The following is a 27,912-nucleotide window of genomic DNA, read 5'->3' as shown; positions in this document are numbered from 1 at the left end:
CCTGGGACCTGAATGGCAGAATGCAGTCACACCAAGGCAGAGAAGCAGATAATTAGTCAATCCAGAGCTTGCCTGTAATTTGGGATAGCCAAATGTAATCCCTATCACCACTCTCTGCAATTCATCAGACGTAAAACACTTCTGCTTAGGGTGACCCTGTAGTCATTTAGCAGACAACAGTGTAGGCTTAGCTTGGCACTAAAGACCTATCCTGTATCACATGTTGCAGAATTGCTTCCAATAACCCTTTTCTACTGCACTAAGCATGCCAGCCAGCTCATGGTAGTTACATTTTTTTTACCAAGATCATCATAATTTCAGTTTGCTCACTGATGTTTCTAATCATTCCATTCCCAGCAATTACCTAATGTCTGCATCCTCTTTCTGTGTGAAGTCCGCATATTTTTATTTTGTTACTTCATCTCCATTTTGTTTCACTTCCATGGACAGAACTCAGATGCCGTTGTGAAAGTTGACGTGGTAAGTTCCTTCTTCAGGATGCATATTTTGTCTCAGGTCTCATCTTCAATGGAGTAAGGCCTGGTTGGCCAGAAATGGGCACATGCCATAAGTGGCATATAATGCATGACATTTAGGCATGGCTTTTTGTGAGTGCACACCTTCACAAATACAATACTGCCATTTGATACTATAAAACACAAAGTTTAAAAGTTTCTATAAAATGGATCAAGAGAAGCATAATTTCCTGTTTTTCTCCATTATTTAGAGCTGAAAAGATGATATAGTGTTACCATGCAGAAAGTATTTCTCTAAAATTGTCTAATTGTCCATCCTTTCAACGCCTCTAAACATAGGAAAGTGACCAAAATCTAATACTCAACAAAAATATATCAAACACCTAAAGTACATTTCGTCAAAGGATGGGCATTTGAGGGGTGCCACATAGATACAGTTCTCCATAGATCAACTTCAAGTTGACTAGTTTCTCAAAAAGCACTTATTTCCCCAAATGTGATAAATTAAAGTGATTGGAACAAAAAACAATCAAAGTTATCAGAGTCATGAGCTGTCATCATATGTCATTTTTGGTAAGAATAATCTTTAAAGGGTTATTGAAATCTGATATTCAGCCAGACTTAAGCCACAGTAAACAAAAAGTAAGCCAAAGATAGACTTAACCTCAGGGATTTTTGTACCTATAAGAAGCCTCAAATTACAAATTTCTATAATGTTCTCATTTCCTGTGGTGCTTAAACTATCAGTGTAAAAACCCTTTATTTCAAATCTAAAATGAATATAATGCCAGCACCCAATCATGAAGTCTAAAATAGAGCATCTATTATGGAGTATGTATGAAATTCCATGTTACCAGTCAAGGATACGTGATTGAATGTATTGCAGGTGTTGCCAGTTGTGGGAATGAATCCACACCTTGTTTAATTATAAGAACATTTCATACCTATGATTTTGGGCTAGGGAAATTAGGTTAAAAAAACATTAGACAGGATATGTGATTGCCCCTATTTTGTCAAACATATTTATAAACGCTATTGAATCCCAGATCCGACAGTGAGTGTCCGATGTAATCATTTAATGACTGACCAACACAACTACAGCTTTATGCAACCAACACCATCCTCCTTGCTAATATCGAAAAAGCTGAGTGAACAGATCATTTGGCCTTACATCTAATGTTTCTAAATGTAACATCCTGGTAGTGGCTTAACATTGCAATGTGAAGCATAGGTCCAAGACTTAGCCAGCATATTGCCACAGTGTACATTTTGCAGAGTTAATGTTCTAAATATTCAGACCAAAGTAAGTACCACCTATCAAAAGCTACAGGTGTTCTGGCAAGATTTCATCCTTTTTTAGGGTCGAGCCTGCGTTGCATGCGCTCACGCATGCGTATTGCAGCGAGACTCTTTTGTATTTAGAAAAGGGCTCGGAGCCCTGTCAACTTCACGCCAGTGTTTTTTATTGGTTCGTGGGCTTCCCTAATAAAATCGGCTTGCTTTCATTAGTCGAAGGCACGCATACGTCATGCCTTTTCCAGTGGCTAGCCCTCCTCGAGCGCAGCAACCAAGTACAGAAAACATGCGAGGCTCGCTGTTTTCCATCCGGCTCGTGGACTTCTTTTTCTCTAATTTACGAGCGCGATCTCGCTTGGCAGAAGTCGAGCGCTTTACATAGTTAATTTCACTTTTTCGGGTTATAAACGTAAATGCACTTTTGCCCGATAGGTGAAAAGTCGGGTTAGGAGTTTACAACGCGATCAGCTCAAACATGAGCAAACGCAAGACCAGTTGCATTGTAAATGCTTGTTTAAAGTTGTTTTTATTCATATATGTCACAGAGCGCACAGTAAAGAGACTTCAAACAATTTGGTCATTTTGTGACGAGCTCAAAGAGGCATAAACACACGAAAGATGTTGTGAAAATAAAGCACCCATAACTCAGAGATGTTAAATGTTCCTATAAATGTGACAGCATAAGCCACGGAAAGCATAGGGCCTGATTCACAATTGATTGCTATTCACAAAGGGATTTACAAGTAGTATCTTTACGAGTGAAGATAGTGACAGTTTCCAGAAGGGGAGTATAACTACAAAAATGTAGAAGAGGGAGGGAAGGGGAAAGACAAGTAACCAATGAGTGCGGGCAAAAGAAAGGGGCCAAAGAAAGTAGAAATGGTCATCCAAGCTCCAACTCAAAGTGATCCGAAGAACCTGAAATGGTGAGGAAAACAGGCAAAGGGATTGGGGATGTGGAGGATTGGGAGGGGAAGATAAGGATGTGAGCTTCAGGAATAAGAAGGGGAAAGAAGAGGAAAAAGAAAGGGAGGATACGGGTGGGGTGAGGGACGGCCAGGCCCAATACTGAAACCATAAAAGGGGGATTGAAAAGGTGATCTTCTACTGTGTCAATGTAAGACTTGGTTACAAATGTATTTGCCTTACACATAAAAACCTCTAGTTCAGCCAACCCTCACAACACAACCCAAGAGCCCAGAGAGCACCCCTGAGCCTTCTCTACCTTCATCTCCAGAAGCCCTGCGGCCCATCACAGTCCACCTCTGCTGTTGAAGATTTCTCTTAGGGCAGTGGCCAAAACCCTTCTGTTCCTCAGCCTGCACACTTGCTGCCATGTTTATGTAGCATTGTCGTTGACAGAGTGACTTTCTGCATACTCCTTCTCTCTCTGCCGTGTTCAAAGTCTGCCTCTTTCCTTCAGCATGTGCCGTGTGCCATCTGTCTTTGTTGCAGAAGTGCTTCTTTTAACCCTGAGCAGTCGATATGTGGTGGCAGTTCCTCAGTGTGCCAATTTCCCTTACCCATGCAGTGCTTCACTACGCAGTGAGGTGCCTGCCAATATCCCCTCAGTGTCTCCATAAAAGAGACCTCTATGCAGGATCTCTGACCGACCGTTACCCTCCGATCCATAAACCTACATTTTGGGTCTGTGACACTCAGTGGCCTCATCACCTCTTATGTGTCAGGTTCCTGCAGTGTTGCGTAGGCCAGTGTTAACCCTCTCTATGAACATCCTTTCCGATGTAGACCTTGTAATGCTACTCAACGGTTGATGATGGCTACTCTGTGGTGAAGGATCATGGGCCTTTTTCACATGTCCTCCTAGAAGATGGTCTGCTGACCCTCTCAAGTAAAATCCCCAAACAGATCCCCAAAATTGGGGTTTATTTGGTATTTGTTGTTTGGTTGTGTTCATACATGTTTAATGCATGTACACCATGTTCCATATGAACCTTGTCATCAGCATGGGCATGATCCACGTAGCAAAACATAGTGAGTCCTTGCATCAAGTTCAAAATCACTCGCTTTTTATGTCTTTGTAGCAGCCTCTAAGACATGTACCTTGTACGTCCTTTAGCAGCAATCACCCCTTATCCAAGAAATATGCCTCGCAAAAGTACTTGGCAAGAACTAAATTGGCTGCTTGCACAGTTTAGTCCTCTGATTAGCCGGCAGTAGCTCAACTCTGCTTGCGGTGACTGGTCTGTAACTCCCCAATCAAAATCTTCTTCACCATTTGTTACCGTGTCATCTCTTCAATGTAAGAAGGTGATTACTGTTTCATCTCCTCAATGTAAAAAGTTCAGAATAAAGCCACACAAAATACTATTGGTTCTGTTTGCTTAGATTATAGGCAACTGAATATAGCCACCTTTTCGTTTGCCCAGCGTCCTTCCAGTGTCCCTTGTTCTAGATAAGCCTGGAGTTCTGGTACCAGTTCCATTTCTTATGATATGACAGGTCCAGAACGTTTTGGATTTTGTTACAAGGCTAGGAGGAAGCTTAGGCCCACACCTACTCTGTGCCCCACTCCTTCTCAAGAACTCTGGCTTCCCTGCCACCAGAAATGCATGATTAGACTCATCCATTTTCCAGATACCCTTGGCAGAAAAGCCCAGTTTGGCCAGAGACTCAACAGTATGTAAGTTCCCTAGTCCCACACCCTTACTTTGCTTTCACCCACATGAGAAATATAGTTTATATTATATAAGTTTGTATTATGAATCAGCATTGTACAGAACATATGTAGCAAACTAGTAGCAAATACCACAGCTATATTGACACTAATGACCATTGTAAATGTATATATAATTATGAACCCACACATGGTATATATTTGTAGATACATTTCCTCTGTATCCTAGCCTTAAGTACTAATAGCCAAGTTATGGCAACATGAGGAGTGATGTGGAGCGCTGCATAAAAACCAGGCTGTGGGAGCCGAAGGATGCAGTAGTGCTATGTCTGGGCAATATGTCAGATGTCCTTGGAGGCGCTGCTCCATCCAAGCTTTCATTCCTCACTCTCCCCAAATGTACAAATTATCACACCTAATGTATCACTGCCTGTAAGGTTCCTGAGAAGATATCCTTTGTCGTAGTGTCATGAGTTTACTAACCTAATGTATGTGTCATATATACCTGATGGGGATAAAAGCAAAATTGTATGTCACTGATAACCAATAATAACAGTAGGCAACCATATTAAAACAAAAGCATAACAATCAAATAGGCATTTTGCATGGCCACGTATAGAGTAAAAGTTGTCACGTATTAGAAGTAGGGCTATAAGTCACAAATACAAGTACATTTAGCCCTGCAGAAACAATATCACAAATCTGTGACACAGTGACAAGTAGGGGACCCAGTTGGAGCCATTACTGATCCTTTGCACAGTGTTCAATAACATCAATGCTGCAGTCAAGGATTCTTGAGGTCCCTATGTCCTAAAGTACCAGCTCACACACTGAATGCTCAGCTGTCATTACCTTCTCCTGGAGTTTTAGTCCATTTACTAGTTATTTGTTCCCTTCAATGCTTTTCTTCATTTAATCACAGTTCATGAGTTTTGGCACCGATATCACACTATAAACTCATACCTGCTAATGTATCCTCCTTGCACATAGGTTGGGGCAACAGTAGCTCAAAGGTCAGAAAGAACATCCTTATTGTACACATTGTAACCCCTATCTGGCATCTGAAGTGTGGGACCAAACTTTATATTTACCTAACCAGATGGAAGCTCTCCAAAACATAGGGCCTCATTATGACATTGGCGGGCGGTGGAAGCCTGAACTCCGTCAGAACTATTTTGATTTCCCATCTGGGCTGGTGGGCGGAAACAGTGACAGCGACGGTTCCGACCGCCACTCTGACCCAGGTGGTCTGGTGACCGCCAGGGTCATAATGACCCCCATAGTTTTTGTCACGTCACCCAATAGGATAACCTTCCTCGTAAGCTCTTGTAATAACTGGAGCACATCACTTTTCTGCTGCAAATGAATTTGGGTATATATTCTAGCTACAGTAAGTATGATGGCACTGTAATTGCCATTCATTTCTTATACGAAAATAAAGACCTAGACTTTCATATAATCAAATAGTTGTAACTATACCTTGAGTTCATGTGTCGACTAATCCTCGATGACTTGCTGGGTCTATCTCTGGAGAGTTAAGTGCACCATTTAAGTTTTGTTGATCCAATGCTAGTGTTGTATCATCATAGAAGTTGGGTAACAGGCCATGCTGACCATGATACTGCTCATTAACTGCTTACTTCTCCAAGGAAAGGCCTCACATTGGTAGGTAATACATATGGACATGGTTCCAGGGTTGAGGAAACTCTTAAAACCACTGAATGAAGTTCAGTTAATTTAGAGTAGGAGGGTAGGTATTCAACTGCTAGAGATGCCCCGTTGAGGGCATGATGAGGAACATTAATTCAGAAACTATACATATGCTGGCCTGCACGAAGATGAAACTGCAGCCCAAATGAAAGGATGCAAGCTGACCAGATATCTTTGCATGAAGGGTATGCGAACCATCTACAGCCCACCATCCTGCAACCGCACTTGCCATAGATTTTACCCCGTTTCCCCATCACTCCCCATCTCTATATTAGCTGCTCTTTAAAAAAGTTAGACCTAGAGTAGCAGGGTTCCAGAGGGAGTTTGAAGATGAGAGAAACTCTTGGTACAACATCTAAGGTAGGACAAGGAAAGAGAAGAGAGGATAAGTAAGAAGCCAGTTAGAGAAAGAGAGAGCAACATGCTGAAGCAGAGTGCCCCACGCTTAAAGAGTAAGAGTTAGAGGCACTGAAAGCAACCCGTCTTCCACTGGAGATCCACTGGGTGCCACCTGTCCTGTTCTTTCCCCACTGTCCCCTAGGAGCCTGAAGGAAACCATTGGTGCTGAAGTCCTTGTGTAGCTTGGTGCTTCTGATCAGGTGTGTAACATGCCCTAGCTTATTGAAGGTGAGAAAGAAATTCTAATCCTCAAAGGCAACAAAACCATTATGGAACTGATTGATGGAAAAGGAAAGATGTCTGCATGCATAAAAGATGGTGTGGCGTGTAGGCTTCCTCCCGCCCTGCACTTGAAGAATTTCAACAGTGTGTATGTTACTTTAGAAGAAATGTGAAAATGATTCATAAAAGGCATCTGGCAGACCTCTCCAACACTAGAGTTATACACACACAGTTCATTGAACATAGCAAGCCTGTAATGTATTGTCTTTTATGCTTTTATGTTGTCATACCCTGAGTACCTATGATATTCTAATTCTCACTGCATGTCCTTGCATGTTGCACATACTGTATGTTAGTACATGGCTATGAAACACTCTGCAGAAATGAGGCCTGTTCCCTGCAGTGTGTTTTGTTTTTTTCATCACAGGTAAAAGGGTGTGTATTTCTTCAATCTCTCTGCATTTACTTCTTAGGTCTGACTTGATAGCACAGCTGTAAACATAGCATATTGTTATCAATTCTTTAAAATATAGATTAGGTGGGCTTTGGATTCACCCAGAGAAGTATTACTTTCTCACTTCATGCTATTGCATTTTTTGTGTATAATCCTGCCTCCCAAGATATGCTTCTGTTGGAATGCATAAGGAACTACTTCACATCTGAAAAGTGCACTCAGTCATCAGCTGTTTGTCACATTTCGTTGTTTACTATTGACCCAGCACTGAAAACCTCTGTAGAGCAGGCTTTAACAAGATAAAGAGCATTTGTGCATGCAAGAAAAGTAAGGAGTATTTGTGAATGCCTGATGAGTTTTTGGAATTTCCAGAGGTTGCCTACAAAGGCTCACTCTCAGGTTGTTCCACCAATTTGCAGCTACAATGAGAAAGGCTCTACCACCATTGCTTTGGTGTCTGGCATGAGATCAGACGTTTGTTCCTTGCTTTAGGTCTCTAAGACCTCATAGGAGAGTACCTCTGAGGCTTGCCTTTATATAAAATATCTTTATGCCAAGCAAAGTCTTCTTTACCAACCACTCAGAGTGCGTTAAAAGGCAACCAGTAGAATGCCTAAAGGCGGAGGTGATGTTTATGACACATCAGAAGGCGAGCTGAGTAATTTGAATGAGTTGAAATATTTTTTTAGAAATAGACTTGTAGCCTAATATTAAAATCAGGTCCATAGTTGAATCTTGATGAATTTTTGATGTCCTCATTTAACATGAGTACATTTCTTCTAAGAAAAAAAGTTGGATGCCACCAATTGATATAGCCATCTTTATGTGCCTCATGAATTGTATTTTCTCAAAGATGCATTTATTGATCTTTCTTCCTGGACCTACCTTCTTGGTTGAGAGGTCTATTGTTGAACAGTTGTGTATGTCTTAATTGTGTGTTGGATCTTGAGTATAATGTTACCCAATGACCTTGTGACTCTTCAGCACTTCTCTTCACTAATGGTACATGGTGTGAGGCTATGCTTATGCAGTTATGAGAGGCTGTGATGGTCAGCCAGTCAAAGTGGGCTAATCATTTTTTTTTTACTTGTCATCATTTTCACACTTTCTTCCAATCTCACTCATAAACCTTTTATGTCGCTGCCTCGCTCCTTCTCGCTTATTATCTCTCTCTCCTCCCTCTCGCTTTCCTTTTATTACTCAATCCCTTGCCCCTCTCTTGTTCTCTTTTTCTCTTGCACTCTCTCCTGCCTGTGTCTCATTCTGTGTCTCCATGTTCCACTCTTTCCTTCTCTTCCATATTCTTCTCTATCATCTTTCTTCTTTCTTTCTCGCTTTCTTTCCTTCTTTCTCTTTCTGTCTCTTTTCTTCTTTCCCTTATTTACGTTACTTGCTCTCTCTTGTTCGCTCTTGTTTCCCTTTCTCCCTCTTCCTTTCTCTTGCTTGCTACCTCAGAGTGAAGAGGATAAGGAGAAAAAGAAGAAGAAGAAAGGCGAGGAGATAGAAGAAGAGGAGCCGGATGAAAGCATGCTGGACTGGTGGTCTAAATATTTTGCTTCCATTGAGACTCTGAAAGAGGTGAGACACCAGCAGTATCCATGACTGTAGGCATTCCCAAGGCTCTGATTAACATAGTGAATAAGAATTCAACTCAACTTAGTTCTGTATGAGTTGGGCATTTTTCTCTTATTGGCAACAGTGATCCTGCTAAGTGTGAAAGCTTCACCTGCAGGTTGGTAATCCAGGCTGCCATGAGAGATAGCAGTCGTGGCTCGTGAAAACAAGAAGGGGCGGGGCGCCGCCCGTGTGGGGGGTGGTGTAAATAAAAATTAAATAATAAAAACAAAAACACTTGCCTCCTCCGCTGCGCTCCGCCCCTCTGGCCCTCATTGCTCCAGGCTGCACAGGCTCCCAGCCTTCCTTGCGGCCAATCAGCATCAGGATTGGCTGGGAGCGCCCAGCCAGGGTGCTCCCAGGTAGACTGGGAGCCTGTGCAGGCTCTCTCTAGCCCGCTGCGCATGTGTGTTTGGCCGACCCGAGACAGCCAGCCAAACATACATGCGCAGTGAGGGTGAGTGCTGAGCACTCCCCCTCGCTGCTCATCACCCCCATGGCCCCGCCCCTTTTAAAGGTTTTGCAGCTGCCGCTTCTGGCGGAGGGGGCAACGCTCCTCCATCCTAACGGAGGAGCCACCCCTGTAAGATTGCCCCATGTTTCTGTAGCATTTTGAGACATGTATTTGCTTATAATAGGAGCAAGGACTTTTTAGATATTTTTGGATTGGAAAGTTTTACTGAAGAGTTTTTTGTAACTGGATTGTTAGAGGTTTGTGACAATAGATCTTTTATAATTTTTAAAAGTCACAGCAATGCACTTCTGTGGTTGCTTTGGACTACACATTCTTCGACTAGTACAACCATACAGGTGCCAGTGTTCAAAACCATGTGTTGCTGGTGATCTAGACGACCTAGTTACAAGAGTGGCAGGATTAGGCGTGCTGGCTGTATTTGCAAAGCATCATGAGATTTCAGTGGCTGTTTCTGGTGGACCCACAGTTATAATGCTGCAGCAGATTATACACAATAGGTACTAAGTGCTGTCACAATGTCCTGTCCACAGATGCAATTGCTAGATTTTTTCTACACTACTAATAGAAAATAAAAAGGTTGCTCTACGGACTTTCCTATGTACTTTCACAAGACAAACATTAGACATGTAAAATATTTATTTACGTGCAACCTATTTATATATTGTTCTTAGAACACCTAAGACATTATTTAGGGTTTGGTGGAGTTAGAGGAACGTTGTAAACCTTTGGTCCTATTGCCCTGCCAATCTCGCAGTTCCTTCACTTTATTTAGTTGGGGAAACTGCTGGGTTACTATGGGAGGAGCCTCCGGTGGCCCTGCTGGTGGTAACGCCAGATCCAGCGTCTTTGAGAGTTTGTTTTCCCAGAACATAAAAATCTTCATGAGTACGTGCTTTCAACATGGCGCCCGCTCTACAAACCTCCCTGCTGTGAAGGGACATGCCTTGGTGACATCTCCCTTCGTATCAGAGATCCCCACTAGGAAGAAGGAGTTCTGTAAATACAGCGGACGGTCTTTGGCCAGGGTGGAGTCACTCCCCCTAGCAGGATGGTGACACCCGTCATGGCCTAAATAAGGCCTTTAGTGTTTACATACACCAGTGAATGTACCTACTCACATTTCTGTTGTGAACCTTAGACTGCAGCAAGGTGTGAATGCGTTGGCCCCCTGGGATAGAGTCTGTCTCTACTATGAAGCTAGTATGCTTTTAGTGTCAAAAACAAAGGCTCATGTAGCTCTGTAACCTTTGGAGCACCAGTGTACAAACATAAGTGCTGCAGGGCAGCATCAATGCCAGATTTTCAGACTCACTATTGACTTTGAATAACCTGAAAATCTGTCTGGAATATGCCTCACCAGGACCATGGTGCACACCCCAGCATTAGAACCTAGGATAAATGCTGCTTTGGTTTTCTGTCATTAGTCACTAGAGGAAAGGACACACTGACTCGCTATGTAGTTAAAATTCAATGAAGAAGTAACATGAACATAGAAAACATATTGTGGGTGATCTGAATGCTTGTGGTATATTGTTATCGTGGCACAATCACACTCAAAATATGCTTGAGTTATGGAACATGTCTAAATTCTAGTTATGGTGTATACGGCAGGGCAGCCATTTTAAAGCTTAGATAAGGTGGTTGAGGGTAAGAATGTTTAGGGCTGTTCCTGCCAACCTTATGACGTTCTGGTTGAGAATTATTGTGCCAGTATTCTGCAAAACTGCCTTAACAATAGACAAGAATAGTTTTCTTTAATACTAGCTCTGATCTGGAAAATATGTAGGTGGTAAGAAAATATATGACTGATGCCTCAAAATTTTGAGATGCGCTATGTGCATCAGCCAGGCTGTCGCCATCAATGAATATGGAAATTTTAGTAGGAAAGGCAATATAAGTAACTTGCTCTATAGGCAAACGATATGTCATAATTCAGTAATGTGGAGAAGCATTTATGAATTTACCAGTAAAATCTATTGGCCAAGTGATGACATAAAATAAATCATTATGTTAAAGTTAATGTCAATATTATGTAAAAGATTTCAAACAAACACTGTTGAACTGAATTGACTGTTTCGTGTCTGGCCGTTGTCATAAGTACTGAAATATCAAACGATAAACGGAATCACCTCTAGGCGCTTCTTAACTAAGGGGGTTCCTGGGACGGGGAGTAGAAGAAGAAGAAGAGCATTTTCAGTTTCTTTTCTGAAAGTATGATGGTTTCATCTGGTGATGCTGCCCGCAGGGAACATGTTCCTATCATTCTAGTTTAAAGTCCTTCCACCTTAGAAAAGCCACCCTGTTCTCGGGAGGTGGGGTAGAACGAGGCAACATGATTGTTGTGCCTTACTACAACTTTTGACAATATTCATGATTGAGGCAGAAGGTATTGAAGGTCACGTGTGGAGTAAAGTGTTGTCCATTTAGAAGAGAGGAGGTACTGGGATTCCTTTCCAGCTTGTAGTCTGGCCGCAGCTTTCTGAATGCCTTTGAATATGGATATTTGGTACTTCCAGAATACAGAGATTGTAAGTAGTCCTGTCAGAAGTGGTTCTTAGTAGATCAAAAGTTTTTCTGGACAGATCAGTCACTTGAGGTGGCAGGATTAGTGATGTGAGGTGTACTTCTTTGATACGATTTAGAGATTGAACGTCATGGCTTAGTCAATAGGCCCTACAGGCGTGGGTGCTGGGAATGAGATTTCGGAGGTGGTGTGGTGGTGGTGGTGCAGGTGCTGTTATTACATTTGAAGTTGTGAGTTATTAATTATGTTTGTGCCCATTAGGTATGAGGCTGCGTCTGGCCATCCATGGATTGACACTGAACAGGCATTTTTCTAAGTGTCAGTATAAGGCACACCTGTTGATGCATCAGGAGAAGTGTAGGTCATGATTGAAGGAATGATAGAAGTAATAGTTGCCAAATATATTAAGAAGCTGGAGGTAATTATATTGGAATAGATGACAAAGACAATCCTTGAGAAACTCTACACTTGACCAGGTGGAAATCAGATAGGAAGCATGGTGGATGAGGGGCTGTAAGAAGGAGAAAAACTGGTGGAATGGAATAGGATGCTCCTCATACTTCAGAAAGAAGACAGGACATGGTTTTGTTATATACCGCTTCTCCACTGCACTTCGCTCAAGTAGTTTAATTTATCTATACATTTGAGGACTTACGCACTAATATTGAAGAGAAAAGCGTTTCTTCAAGAACCAAAGAAAAAGTTAGACAACAGTTTGTCCAGGGTTTATGGGTTCCAAGCTAATCATTAGTTACTAACGGGTTTTCATTGAGTGTGAAGACTGTGGTGGGCCTGTACTTGCTGATGATGTTGGGTTCAAATCTTTTTGTGCTTATTTGAAGGATTAGTTCAGGAGACGACATAGGAATAGGGCTCGGATACATGCACATTATTTGAGGGCGCTAATGTGGATGATGCTTCCACATCATCTGAGTAAATGTTGTGTGTTGGTAATAGGTGTGAAAAGTGTGGAACTATTTGTTATTTAGGGCTGGGTCTCCTTGGGGATGGCTTATGGCAGTGGCTTCGAGGCTCTATTGAATAATGTTCTAATATTTTTTGATTTTGTTGACATTGCCTAAACAATATGTTGGATTATGGTTGGAATTCATTGCAAGGTTTATATATTGAGAGTGTATGTCGTGAAATTCACGTGGGCCAATCTTTTAAGTGAAGTGTTCTTTCTTTTCTGTAGACAATGTGCTGTGGCTTTTTGTAAGAAGTGTTTTGATTGAAGTATGATGTGGTTGAGGGATTGACAGATTGACTCAAAGTTGACTCGTCATTTTTGTTTTTAAGCAATTATGTAGTCAATGGCGTAGCCCATGCCTTTATTGGTACTTGTTGCTTTGCCTTGGGGTAAGACAGTGTATGGGTTTTCCAAGGTCTTGGTATTTGATGGGTGGAGCACAACATATGGAATGTAGTCATTATATGCATCCATTTAAGAGCCATAATCCATGTAGGTAGTACATACAGGCTTTTCAATGCCTGCTAGATGGGAGAAGCGGGTGGCAGAAGCAAGTGCCTGAATGATTTCCAAGGCTTCAGTAGTATTAACCAGTTTTGTTTTTTTGGCACTATATAGCAACTGCGACAACAGGAAGCTGCGGCGGCAGAGGCAGAGGAGAAGGAAGACATGGAGATCGCAGAGGGTAATTACAAATGTCAGACCACAGTATCACGTGAAGCAATCAACACTTCTGATTTAAATGGCCCATAATGTGCTGCTGAAAATGTGCAGCGCCGCTCTCAAACATAGGCCCAATATCATGGCTTACTTGATCTGGCACGCATCTTCACTGGGGCTTCTGCTAGCCAGCTCGAAATACAGTGCCTTAACACCAAGGACCAAATCCACTTTAGAGCCACCATAGTTCAGACTGATCTTGTAATGGGTGAGATAAATAGCACACCCTGCACGACATTTGTAATCGAGACGTAAGTCACTAATTCTCAGTAACATGTCCACCCACCAAAATAGTACTCTTCTCAGGTTCTAAAGTTCAGATTCCTATCTCAGAGTTACAAAATGATCACGTTAGTGCTAAGTGCAGGCGTTAAAAAGGGGCTCCAATTGTGTTCAACGGGCACTGGGTGCTTTTCAGGATTAGCGTCAACCTTTTTTTTACGCTAAGCCTGCAAAGCACCGGACTAGTGTAAAAAATGATGATGCTAGTCCTCCTGACTCCCACCTTGGTGGCGTTAGGGGGGGCGCTAAGGGGCGCATGAAAAGTGGTGCTGCACTAAATTGCGCTTTCATAAATCTGCCCCAAAGTGTCTTTCTTGCTGGTAGCTAAGGTGCCTAGTGGGATAGCCCGCAGGACCACAAATAGAATTATGGCAATGTGAGTAGGATAGCTCTGTCCCCATCAGGCATTAACAATTGCCTTCCTCTCACAGTCTAAATCCAAACCACCCAGTACCGGCCATCAAGGCTTGATCGCTTGCTCGCTCTGGGTTATCCTTGGGTCTCCCACAATGAGACCCAGGATGCTGGCAACGGGCACTGCTTTTGACAAGATGGATAATAGGGGAGACTCAAGGAAGGACCCTCACCAAACGCTTGTCATGCTACCTCACCCAAAGCCTGATTACAATTTGGCAACAGCATTTACAGATTACACTGGTGCCAGTACAAAATGTCTCCCTCTAACAAGTTTAAAAATCTAATTTGGACCACTTGACAAATGAAAAAATAACATATTTCACTAGTGAGATAGTCCAAATGGTAGTTTAAATGTGCACTAGTTCGATCTATGAGATCTGCCGTATGAATGTTTGCCAGCGTCACCCTTGCTGAGATGCTGGGTGCGGCCATTCACCAAGGGGAAGATCTTATTTAGAAATTGCTTACTCCTAGGACACGATTAGCTGCATTCATACAGATGACATCTTTTCTGCCCAAGCCTGAATTATTCTCCTTGGTTGATAACCTTTGCTTGTGGAAAGGTAGGAGCAATCAAAAGAATGAAACAATGAAGAGTCAAAGGAAAAATCACTTTGGAGATCTGGTTAACACTATAGAAAATTGTTCATAAAATAAACTAACAAACTGAAGCAGCAAGTTCTTTTTGATGTCCTGGTGTGCATTGCCTTGTATCTTGGATTCAACTGAATATGCCCCCAGTGCACTTCTCTTGCAGAGTTTTGTGGTGATGTGCTTGCATGTTTTGTTGGTGTTTCATCTGTCTCTTTGCCAGCATGCCTGTGTTTTTCACTGCGCACTGTGTGATCACATTTTCCAGTCCACCACATTCTCATCCATGTGGCAAAGAGGCCATGAAAGTTGGCATGCAATCGTACAGTACAAGTATCAAGGACAAGGTGCAGTGACCCTCTTAGATGTTACCTGCAAACTCTGAAAACCACTGTTAGGGTCGCTGATGGACTACATGGGGTATACATCATGGATCAAACCTACTGACTGAGAGCCCCAACACTGCATCACAAATCAAGACACTCACATTTAGAGCTGTGTGGTAATGGCAGAAATATGTGAATCTGTTTTCCAGCACAAATCTACCATTACCATGGATTTACAGCAATACAGAAGTACTACATTTTATCACGGAAACAAAGGGGATACTTTCTATCCACAAAAAAAATGTGGGAAGCAAAGTCAAATAAATGTAGCAGTAACTTCGTTAGCATGTTATTCCCCATTTATTTCCTTGATACCGCGTAGTATTGTGGAAATGGCAGGTCTGGTGCTAACATTACCAGCAGCCATTTTAGATAAATTTTAAACATGCCCAGCAATTTGTGGAATTACCAGTTAAAACTTTGTTTCTTTCAGTCGTTATCAGAAATGTTCAGCAGCAAAAAATTTGGTGGAGAAGACAGAGGCATTTCCAGAAATCAACAGGAGGTGGGCAGTATTACTCAACACCTGCCAGTAATGTTCAGAAATGTTTGCAGAGAGAGACACTCACGTCTGGTAACCTGATTAGCAGACATTTACTGAATAGTGCCAGTAAATTTGACGTGCTGTCTTAATCTGGAGGTAATACGTGGCAGTAAAATTATTACCACATTGGACCGCACCAGATTTTGCAGAAAACTCTAGGGGGAAGATTTACAAGGCCCTAGCGCCATAGACACGTCACTTTTTGTGACGCTCCGGTGGCACTGTGCAGTGTGCCACATTTACAAGGCAGTGCTAAGCCACTTTTTGTGGCTTAACGCCACCTTGAAAATGTGGGCCCTTCCGATGAAGTTTTCTGCAGCAGAGAGGTGTGCAATGGGTGTTGCTGTGGGCCTTCCACTGCAACACCCATTGCTTTTGACCCTGTCCCAGATTTACAAGAATGTGTAAATCTGTGCCAGTGCCAAAAACTAACGCCACCCCGGGGTGGCATTAGTATGGTGCAGTGAGGAGGAATACTTTTATTCCTCATCGTTTTTGCTTTTTCCATTTGTGCTGCATTATGCAGCACTCAGAGAAAAAGTAAAAGGCCATGAATGATTGTTTATGTGCAGGAAAGTGTCCCTTCCTGCACATAAACAATCATTCAAAAATGACGATTTGCTATTTCTGTGTGCTGCACTTTGCAACACACATAGAAGTGCCAGATCGCCATTGTAGATTGTTTATGTGCAGGAAGGAGCACCTTCCTGCACCTAAACAATCAATCCCCTCAACGCAGACTTCCTTGCACTATGGCGCATGGATGCATGCTTGGCAACTAAATTTAGAACCAGTGCAGGCGAAAACACAGCAGGGTGCCGTGTTTCAGTAAATACAGCTAATCCCTGCGTTTCTAAAGTGGCGCGGCTCTGCAAATTTTGGCGCAGCATCGTGCTGCGCCACGTTTTTTGTAAATCTGGCCCTTGATGAGCAAATCTGCCTACTAACCGGCAAATCTCACATGTGTTATAGATTATCATTATACTGATACCCCCATAAAAACTAATAACATACAGATACCCCAAACACCCTGAAACTTTCTAGGCCAGCAATAATTATTCTTTAGTTGGAATACTGTCACAGTTTTCCAGGAGATGTAGGCTCCATGCCATAGTCTAGTCCCTAGGACACTGTTACAGAGTACTACAAAAATTCATAAAAATGTGACCCGGATTTTAGAGGAAAGGAATGAAAAATGCTCTACCAATCTTTGAACATGTACTGGTTCATGTCAAGGATGGTGTACCATGTACTGGTGTAAAATCAGTTGAAATCAGCCCTGAACTGAATGCTTCAAGTATGTCTAGTTATCAATGAAGGGGTATAATTATGATGTTTTAGTAAAATGTGGCACACTAGGGAAGTGTGCTCTTATAACACTGCAGAAAGGAAATTCTGCAATGATGTGCCATTTGGAAGAAGAATCAGATGTAACATGATGACTTCTGCAACTCATGCACTGATTAGGACAGAACAGACTGTAAAAAGCCAGTTCTGCCTGGAAGCGAGGGTTGTCTATGTTCAATCACATTTTTAAAGACACATTTACTGCTACAGTGTGCATTAGTGGCACAGCGAGAATAAGATGGTTCTGCATTTCTGGGAAATTTAGAAGAAAATGCATGTCTAACATGCTGCATGCACTCTATGGGCGCCAGCACAAGAGGGCGAACTTCCCAGGACTCCCATTGTGAGGCTTCACCACAGTTACCTGAGCTTTGCACTGGAAAGTGCACCCTGCATAGCTGAGTGCCATCGTGAGACAGCTTCGTGGGAGTGAACACTAGATTTGAACCTGATACAGGGCAGGCTAACTCTAAAGTCATTCTCATCCGAAGCAGCACTCACAGAAACGCCCTTCTTTACATTAACATTAATCAGCTCTAAATCTCCCACCCTCTAAACATTGCACCTCCCATTCTTGCCTCTAGCAGCCCTCTACCATCCCCAGCTTCAGCTAAATGTTCTTTTAACTTGAACTCTTACTGGCCTAGTGGTCCCTGCTGGTCCTGCCAGCCCCCCGCTCTCGGATCCAGTGTTTTGACCTCCAGGTTGCTCAGCCTCCTGCCCACTTCAGGACCAGGGATGACAAAGCACTTGATCCATGACTTTGGTCTCCCCTTTTACAGCACCATGTCCATTTAACTTCTCCAGAGCCTTTCCTCCACGTACAGCACCATACATTGGACATGCCCACCCATTTCTGTAGCCAGAAAACTCTACTCTAGCAGTTCTTTACTAAAAGGGAGGGTGAAGGGCACTGCATTCAGCTGTGGCACAACATCAAGGGCAAGATTTACAAGAAACTACCGCAGCGCGGTGCTGCGCCAAAATTAGCAGTGCCGCGCTGCACCAGGTTTGAAACGCAGGGATGCGCCGTGTTTACAAGAATACGGTGCACCCTGCGTTTCCCCCTGCGGCGGTGGTAAATTAAGCAGCCTGTACCAACGCAGACAACCTTACACTACAGTGCAAGGGGGTCTGCATTGAGGGGTGTGATTGTTTATGTGCAGGAAGATGTCCCTTCTTGCACATAAACAATCATCCATGGCATTTTGCTTCTATGTGTGCTGCATAATGCAGCACACAGAAAAAGCAAAAAAGAGGAGGATTAAAAGTATGTCTCCTTGTTACGCCATGCTAATGCCACTCCTGGGGTGGTGTTAAATTTTGCCACTGCCTCAGATTTACATTTTCTTGTAAATCCAGGGAGCGTCAAAAGCAATGGGTGTTGTGGTGGACGTCCACTGCAACACCCATTGCACCCCGCTCTGACACAGAAAACTGCGTCAGAGGGGCCCGTATTTACACGGAGGTGTAAAGCCACAAAAGTAGCGTTACACCTCCGGAGCGGCATCAAAAAGTGACAGTCCGGTGGCGTTAGGGCATTGTAAATCTGGCCAAAAGTTTCAATAATTTTCTCAGCACTTCCATTACATTCCTTACTCTTTTCTCATCCTCAGACACAGACACTTCTCCATTGTGTTGCCTCTCCGTTGATTACAACAGAAAAATACAAACACTGGGCAGATCTAACTATTACCTGCGCTCTTTAGCAACACCATCACTCCTTACCTCCTCTGGTCCGTCTTTCTCTATTTCAACCATCCCTTGCTGACTTCGTCCAATCGCAGGCCATGTAATCCTTAGCCTTCTATACCCTGCATGCCCCAAAAAACATAACTAGTCCTAAGCAACCTGAACTGTAAGGGGCATTCACACACATATCTAACTATTGTCGTAACAATGGGGCATGTGATTGTTCTCCAATGATAAGTGTTTCAGCCCCTTTCCCACTCCCATCCTGCCAGAATCATTTTTAATGAACTCCCTTAGTTGGGTTTGAAGCCCCAAAATGTTGTTCCTATAAAAGGCTATTCTAACATACTTTCCCTGCATTGATGGATAGCCAATCACCTCCTCACCATGTCCATTAGGATATTCATGGCATTGTGCTTCCTCCACGCCAACTGTTTAGAATTCCCTTTTGTCTTATTGGTGCTGTTCCTCAAACATTCACCCCATACCTAGCAGTATCTCATCCTGGTCGATGGAGTCAAAGTGGCTCATGTTTCACCTGGGATAATATGTCACCTGGGATCTGTTTTGCGAAATCCACAATTTCCGGAGCCAACCAACAAATTCTCATCCACTTTGAAAAGGCAGTGCATCACCTACACTGTTGCCCAATCAAGGTGTGTGCTTTCTCTGAAACAAAACATTCCATTTTAGGCAAATCAACATCAGTTCATGAAGGAGTCTTATTACACAGTGGTCATGGATGACATGCATCAGTCATCTTGCTGACCACCTCATTCTCCACCATGAAAGTTTCTTTCACATTGGCCTGCACCCCCGAAGCAGCAGCATCTGAGAATAAGCATGTTCACACCATTCTATTTTTCCAAGAACCGCTGCCAAGTCAGCACTCTATGAACCCTTTCTTTCAGCTGAATTATCTGGTATGGAACAGGGTCAACTGGTTGCAAAAAGTCCTGCCACACAAAACCACCCTGCATGCAAAGCTGAAGTGAACTAGGACTTGCTACACCCTTCAGAGCTCACACGATATTGTCCTTAAAACTTCACCAACCAACTCCCTCAACTTTTCCATCTTTCGCCAAATATTCTTGACACTATGCTCTGGGAGTCAAATTCAGTCCTCTCAAAGACCAGCTTCAGGGTCCGGCCATTGGTTTTTTCTGGGCTAGCGGCGCACTCAATTGCTGCAAACCTTCAAGAACTGTCATTTGCATCACTGTCTCATATGTTCGCTCATTCAACCTTATATGGTCATCAGCGATTATCTTTGGAGGCGACCTTCAGTTTGAAATGCCCAAGAATGCTGAGCTAGAAGAAGTATGGACCAGTTAGCTGTTTGGGAGGCGCTAGACAATGAAATGTGCCTTTACTAGACGAAGCAAAGGCAGATGTGATCAATTCACACCCCTGACAAACTGCCACTGCCTCATGCTCCCTTTTCTGGACTTCAGCTCTAGGTAGGGATGTGGGAAATAAACAAGACCCCTGATGGAATAATCTGCAAGTAAAAAAGGAGGTGGGTATTGATCTCTATGCAGATCTCTATGTGATATAAATATGGAAAAACTCCAGCTTGTATAATGGTACTCATACCAACAAGGATTTGTGCCCATCCCCTTCTAACGTAGTAAATAAATTAAATGTACTGAAGTGTACAAGGGTCAGGAGAGTTCAAATATTACTAGCAGAATTATGTTGAATTGAAACCACTGCTACTCTTTAAAGTTGAAAAGTTTGTCAACTTTACACAAAATTTCCTATTTTTCCAGTAAAAAACATTTGTGGTGCAAGAATTTTTCTTCAAAAACTCAGGTAGCTGACTCTCTACACATACTTTTTACAAGTTCAAAAATCTCACAAAGTTTACGAACTTGGTGAAGTTTTAAAAAAATCTTCCCAAAGTAGTTGGAAGGGACATCCACAAACCTTACAATTGTTTTCAAAGTTCTAACTCTTGGCTCAGCAAGTATAACTTACCTCTGGTAGTCAGTTACATTAAGAGAAGTAAAACTGAATTCTGCATCTACTGAGTGCTTCCCATTCGTTGTGGGACACTATTAATAAGGTTAAAGGCCTGTGCACGCAAAACTCAAAATACATGGCAGGCTACATGAAGTTATCAGAATTCAAATAATTTCTTTCTTTATAGTTTGTATGTTTTCTGTTTTGCCCAGACCTGGCCCTTAGTCTAGTGCTTGCCAAATATGGCACTTAGTAGAGCATTTACAAAATGTGTAGTATTGTTCTACTGACAATCTTGAGTTCTTTCTGCCACCCTGAGCGGTGATCCTTTGTACAATCTCCACTATGTGCACCAATCAATAAGTTGACAATATTTTTGAAAGGATTTGGACAATAGAGGACTCCATTATTTGTTGTACTTAAGTTTAAAGTGGATTTTCACAAGAATCAATTACAATCATTTATTTATACATGGGTTAGAGGTGGAAGTGATGAGAAATCCTTGCATTTCTGTGGATGACACACCACTGGGTGATATAACAGAATTAAAGTAAGGTACACTTGTTCTCCAAAGGCATGTGAGTACATAGTGAAACAAGTGTCATCTCCAGAGTATAGTGGACCCACAAAATAATCTCAACAAAGTGAGTAAAGAATGGGATCTTCTGGTAAACCCATGCATGTCCGTGCACTGTGCTGTGCTGCACCTTGCATTCCAGTTACACAACTGTTTCTTCTAGAAGTTTCAAATCAGTTGAAAGTCTATGGTGTTCAGCTCTGACCACCAGGAAGGAAAAACATTTTTGAGAGTCTGAAACAGCCAAAACAGGTGAAATCTGTTGGTTAAAGGGGTCAGAGACTTAATTTGCAGGGAGAGCCCGAAGCAACTGGATTTGTCCTATTTATGGAGAAAGACATTGATTGCTAGAACACAAACAGACCTATTAGCTTTTGAACAACATATGTTTAATGAACTTCCATAATGAAGCATACTGCATTGAGGTGAGTATGACTGTGCTGTGAGATAAACTCCTTCAGAAGCTGCTTTTTCCTTCAGAAAATTGATCAAGGGTGCAACTTTTTTGTACCCACTCAAACCATGAACACAGTATAGTTGTGCATAATAGGGATAATTCAATACGCTGCTTTGAAAAAGACTCTACAATTTTAGGCCTAGCTGATAAAAAGATGCATTACTGTGGTGGATTCTTGATGTAATGACCATCATTTCATGTTGTATTGGTTTTCCTTTCACAATTCAGAAATAAACTGGATCTTCTTGAAGCTTCCAGAGCGTTTTAAACTATGTTGAATGGAAGGATTGTACCACATCTAGACACAGTGGTTTTAATCTTTTTGTTTTGTTGCTAGTCAATACTTCAATGTGCAAAAGAAACTACATTTTTAAAAGGCGAACTGTCATTTCACTCTCTTGACAGAGGAACCCCTCAGAGAATGGACAAATTGCAACTGAGGAACAATATGTGAGACCCACCTGCATTATCAAAGTATTAGAATTTTAGTTTCCCATCAATGCTGCACAGATACTATCCAAAATGGTCAAAAAGCACATAAATGAATCATTTCATGATCAAAAAGCACATAAATGAATCATTCTCTCACAAATGTTTGTTATGGAGTGTGTGAAAGTTCAATGTTCCTTCAGAGGTTACACCATCCATTAATTTTTTGTTGACTTCAAAAATACCTCCCAAGAGATGTACAGAAAATGAAAATATCAAACAGCAGGTATCAGATTTCTTATTGGCTGTGGAATAGCATGGAAAGCAGTAGTCTCAACTCGCAAGACATTTTGGTGAAAAAAGGCAAGACCTCGCACAGAAACGATGTACATTTCAGGAACTTGTAACATTGATTAGCAAGTGAAAATTCTAGAAAATTTCACCAAGTCATCTGTATAGATGGATGTCTACAAAAATACATTTTGGATCCCAGAATCAACTACAAATTAAAAAATGGCAGTATAACTCCACTATATACCTTTGAGATTGAGCTCAGAAAATGGTCTCTTTGGCAATGGGATGCCAGGTGCCAATGGCATTCGTTTAAAGCATCTGCAGAAGACCTGAAACCTTACGTCTTGAGTTTGGTATCTGAGATCACATAGAGACTCTTACACAACTCTCAGCACTCTGGATTAACTCACAGAAAGGCTAAGGAGCCTCTGGACAAGACAACACAGGTTTTCCAGATGCTTCCACTAAGTGTTTCCTAGCAGAAGTGCAAGTGATGCTGCAGTTGCTGTGTACCTAAGGTTTCTGAGGATCATGGCCTACTGTATACATTTTTTACCTTTCTTCAGGATGTGAATAAACCTGTGCAGTTGTAGTGACTTACTGACCCTGAAAAGAAGACAATTTACCTGGATAAATATCTTATAATCAAGCCTTTGCTTATAGTTACATAAGGATGGGCTAAAATGAACTATCATATTATCTAAGGAATCTTCTACTTCAAGGCAAACATGCCCAAAATACTTTAAAGCTAAAATCCTCCCATTGGGAAAACGTCTCAAAGTGATCAAGGATTCCCAAGCTTTAAATCATATATTGCTTATTTGAGTATACTCAGACCTCAAACAGAAAAGTCACAAGAAGATGGTATCAGTACTCCTGGACAACACCACTGGCACAGTCTATGACAACAAGCAATGTCATGTCAATTGTATAAAGCCTACAAAGTAATGGTGGTCCAGAACAGAAACGATTTATGGAGAGTATTTTTATAGACCACCTAGCAGAAGATTGCAAATGTAGTATTTCTATTTCAGATCTTTTAAGATCTCAAGACCTACTTTGTGCATTAGAAATCTCAGATTCTGCACTATTTTTTAACCTATCATAACTAAAAACTTCTAGTTGTGAGCCAAGGGAGACATAAATGTAGAAAAAAGTTAATCTCATTTCTTCTTATGGGCTTGTCAGGTGCCTGGACCTCCTTTAAATGCTGCAACATCTTGGGTAAAAATCCCTACAAATTTGAGTCTTCTGTCCATAGCAAAAAGCTCTTTAATTACAGTCACTGTCCATATGTGGGTTAGGGAGCCTCTTCTTCAGAATCTGGAACTTCAAAGCAAAGCCTTTCATCAGGGAATAGTGATCATCATGAAGGTTGTAATCCTTCATTCAAAAAGGTTTGCCACATGGAAGATGTTTTTGTGGTGTCCGGTCCAGTTTTTGACTCTTTCGCTGGCCATGTCAAGCATGTGTTGGATTGTTGATTAAGTCTGGCCAGGCCCGGGCCTTGAGTACTAGCGATAAAATGACATGATTCTGCTACATTACCTTACCACAAGAAAAACTTTGAAACACATTGCCATTTCTGGCAGCTGGCTTACTCACGCCTCTTGCAACTCTGAACTTGATTTTTGTTCATCTTTTAGGTTATCCTTTTGAAAATATTGACCATAAACTTGTAGATACGGAAGACTGTATTCTTTCTGGTAAGTACTTTGGCCAGAAGTGCAACAGTCTTGCCTTCTTACTTAGCTCTCCTTGTAGTTAGTTCTTTTAGAGTAGACCGTAGGATAAATCCTAACTTCTTACCCAATGTGGTCTCATAGTTTGGCCATCAATTAGTCAATAGTTCCTCTTGTATTTTTTAACTTTCTAGCTCCATCTATTTAAAAAGAAGTGTATTTATGTAGATACTAGAAATGTATGTAATCCTGAAAATAAGTGTACAAGATCTATCCTGCCAAAACTTTCATGGCAGAGAGTAAACTCCATTGATTTGTATGAAACCACACCTGCATTACAGTCTTAAATCCATATATCCAAATACATGAAGGACTATGGGCACCATCTGGGATAACACCTAAAATAATTGACCTGGAAATTACATATACATCAATTTTGATAAAATTACATTTATTGATTTTTAGTCATATAAAATGCTCACCTGTCTTTTGGCGAGAAAATAGGAAGTGCACATTGGGTGGTCAACCGGAATAGCCTCAAAAGAAACATTGGAACGCTGTAGGGCTGTCCCCGACTAAATATCAGCTATGCTACTGACATATTCTTTCACAAAAAGTCAGAGCAAAAAGCCGACATATGTAATCTGAGCTTATAAGGACATTGAAATGAAACACTGGGTAAGTAGGACTTCCATAATAAATGTATTTTTCTGTTGGCGTTTAATGAGAATTCATTCATTAGACCAATATCTATCTAAACAATTGGCCCAACAGAAAATGAGTAATACATCTATTAGGAGGCTCGTTATCGGGCTGGGGCTTTCAGCTCTATAACCTAGCAGGATGTCAACTTTCATGCAAACCATGGTTGAGTGTTCTGTGTTCGTCCTTCCTTCCACCTCCCACTCCTCCCTTGCACCCCCTGCCCTACCCGCACCTTATTTCTTGTGATCAGAGATCAAAATTGATGACTCTCCCATGAAAGGCTCAAAAGTGCAGGCGAAGGGCAAGGAGAAAGTCAAGGCACCCAAGGAGGACAAGAAGAAGAAGCAGCAGGCGGAGCTGACCGACAAAAAGAACAAACAAAAAATTGATGAGTTGAAGGTAAATTTCTGTAACTGAATAAAGAAATTCCACACATCATGAGCCATGTTTCTTAACATGTGGCAAAACGTGTTGCTCATTGTACTACAAACGTGAGCAAACATATACACTTCCATGTGCAGAGTTTTTAATGGCAATGTCTCTCTTGTTCACAATAAAGATGTAAGGGACATAAGATACATTAATTGCCTTGACGGTGCTAATTTGCACCGCACTGCTGTTTAGCACCCTAATATATTTTGTATGAGTACACTGTTTCCTTTCTTATTGGGACGACCAGTGGTGCGTTGTAGCAGCAAACATTATGTTTATATGTTGTGTACCTAATGACATACAAACATTGACTTTTACTGCTACAAAACAGCAGTGACATTATACACGTGAAGATGATCAGTTTCATTTTACCCAGGTTTCGGGTATTCTTTTACTGTTATTTATATATTTTGTGAAGCTTATAATTCAGCATAACCTTAAAATCCAAGTCTGAGGTGTACTAGGTACCGCTCTAGATGCCCATCTTACCGTTCCTGAGTCATCCACTAGGTTTTGCAGCTCTAAGAAAATTACATAGAAATCTGAAATAATTTTCTTTGTAACAGCATTATTAAAAAATGAAACACTACTTGAAGGAACAGCAACTTAATATATTGAAATAGCTGAAGTTGACTAATGATTTAAACTTGTAGTTGAGTTTTGTTTTGGAACAAACCATCTGATTTAAACAGATCACCTATGATAGAACTAGTTCCCCAGGTTAAGTCTGCCTCTTAGATTGAATTTTTCTACATTGGTGTTGATTGTAAAAGAGTAGCAATAGACAATGTTCTACCATATGCTCATGATTCTAAGAAGGAAATAAAGACTCATCACCCTGACTTTCTTATGGTATATATTAGGATATATTTCAGAATGGATATCCCGGGTTTTATTAGGAAATATAATCTCCACTAGTGTCACATAAACAGTGTATTTGGTTTGCTCAGATCACCATTAGTGGATTTTGGTGGCATACAGAAGACCTACAGCCAGGACAGAAGAGGCACTCTTTACTATGGTACAACATAGTTACATGACTTTAAACCACTCAGGAAATGTTGATTTTTGACCAGTTATTATTTATCTGTTTTAACGCTGGCAATAGCATGATTAATCTAGTTTTATTTGCATTTAAGAAAGTTAGCTGCTGTGACTACCCACGAAGTCTCAGCATAGCACTCACGCCTCTTTAAACACAAAAATAAACTACAATGTTTCAATCGGTGCTTCACTTTCTCTCCGGATCACATAAATGTTAAGAGGCAACGATCAAGGATCGTGTGCAAACTGAGATTTTTTCCTATGTTTTTATCTACAATTCCAATCACATATAACATGTTAAATCTTAACAAAAATAGAACACACAGAGAGGTCAACATTACAGTTTTGTTAGTACCTTTACCTTGTTACATAGTTTCCTGTTTCACATGTACATTTTTCTAGATTTTATTTTGCTTCTTTGGCCAGAACCTTTGCAATTAAAGCTTGAAAGAACCCCTAGCGGAACCAATCGACCAGTCCATGCTCAGTGATGTGTTGTTATTGAGAAGTCTAGCATCTTACCAGACCGGCAGTACATTTTTATTGGGTCAGTGTAAATGAGGCACCAATACAAGTGCCAATCTAATGTGCTCATCCTACTCACAGGTATTTAACAAAGAGCTGGAATCAGAGTTTGACAACTTCGAGGACTGGCTGCACACCTTCAACCTCTGCCGAGGGAAGATCGGTGATGACGATGAAAATGTGGCTGAGGAAGATCGGATAGTAGGAAGGTTTAAAGTGAGTCTGAGGGTGGCATTGCTCCAGAAGTGGTTTTGTGTTGATCAGTGCTGGCTCTGATGGGGGCACTAAGCCCTCTGCATACATAATATCTCCTACCTATGTATAGCATTTGAGGGAACACACAGAAACATTTCCACTCCACAATTCTCCATCAAAGGCTGATTCTGATCCCGCAAGAGTGAAGGTGGCTGCAGCAGAATCTTTGAGAGTTGGAACTGTCAGAGTGCAAATCTGGTGAACTAGTGTAAGGTTGGTGTACAAGAATGGGACTGTAACAATATTGTGATTGTATACTTAACTCAAATCCCTCGACCCTCATTAGGAACATTTTCATTTTTAAAGAAGCAATTGTTTTTAACAATTTCAGAAATAAACTACAACAACAAAGCTTGAAAATATCTGCATCGCAGTTTGATGTTAAGAACCTGAAGTGCATCTAATGATGCACTGCATTTCATTTTATTTGATAGATACCATTACCTCTCCTGCCATTACCCTTACCATCAATACCTCAGCAATGACACCTTGTCTTCTGTTATCTCGTCATATATATTTTTCATTATTTTATCATTATCTCATCACCTTCCTCGTGTTTTAGCTTTTAGTTCTTTATAAATTAGTTTGTTTTAATTAAATAAGAATAAATAAATGATGTGTTAGTATACTAAAGACCTAACCAATTACATACATTTAATTATATACATTTATTTTAATTGAATATAAAACATTTTAGATCAAAATTATTTTCCCTAATTATAACTCTGGTTCCTAGCAATATTAATATTTTCCTATGTTTTATTAATTAAAGTCATTAAATTTGAGTAAT

The 27,912-nt window shown here is 41.3% G+C and overlaps 1 protein-coding gene across 11 annotated transcripts in view; it reads left to right on the top strand.

The window, feature by feature from the left end:
• The window catches only part of OTOF (otoferlin), an 875,032-nt gene that overhangs the window by 776,873 nt on the left and 70,247 nt on the right, over positions 1-27,912 (top strand). For 6 of the 11 annotated variants that reach the window (XM_069233684.1, XM_069233687.1, XM_069233686.1 and 3 more), the window contains 5 exons: positions 451-480; positions 8,651-8,773; positions 13,397-13,463; positions 25,147-25,265; positions 26,949-27,083. In XM_069233684.1, coding sequence (XP_069089785.1) covers positions 451-480; positions 8,651-8,773; positions 13,397-13,463; positions 25,147-25,265; positions 26,949-27,083 — 474 coding nt within the window. Of the gene's footprint in view, positions 1-450; positions 481-8,650; positions 8,774-13,396; positions 13,464-24,125; positions 24,186-25,116; positions 25,266-26,948; positions 27,084-27,912 lie in introns of all 11 variants that reach the window. The other 5 variants (XM_069233683.1, XM_069233685.1, XM_069233681.1 and 2 more) reach the window with 3 other exon arrangements.

This window comes from Pleurodeles waltl, chromosome 5 (genome assembly GCF_031143425.1).
Source record: "Pleurodeles waltl isolate 20211129_DDA chromosome 5, aPleWal1.hap1.20221129, whole genome shotgun sequence".
Taxonomy (NCBI): Eukaryota; Metazoa; Chordata; class Amphibia; order Caudata; family Salamandridae; genus Pleurodeles; species Pleurodeles waltl.
Note: the sequence above shows the minus strand (reverse complement) of the source record. Positions and strands in the feature narration are given on the sequence as shown.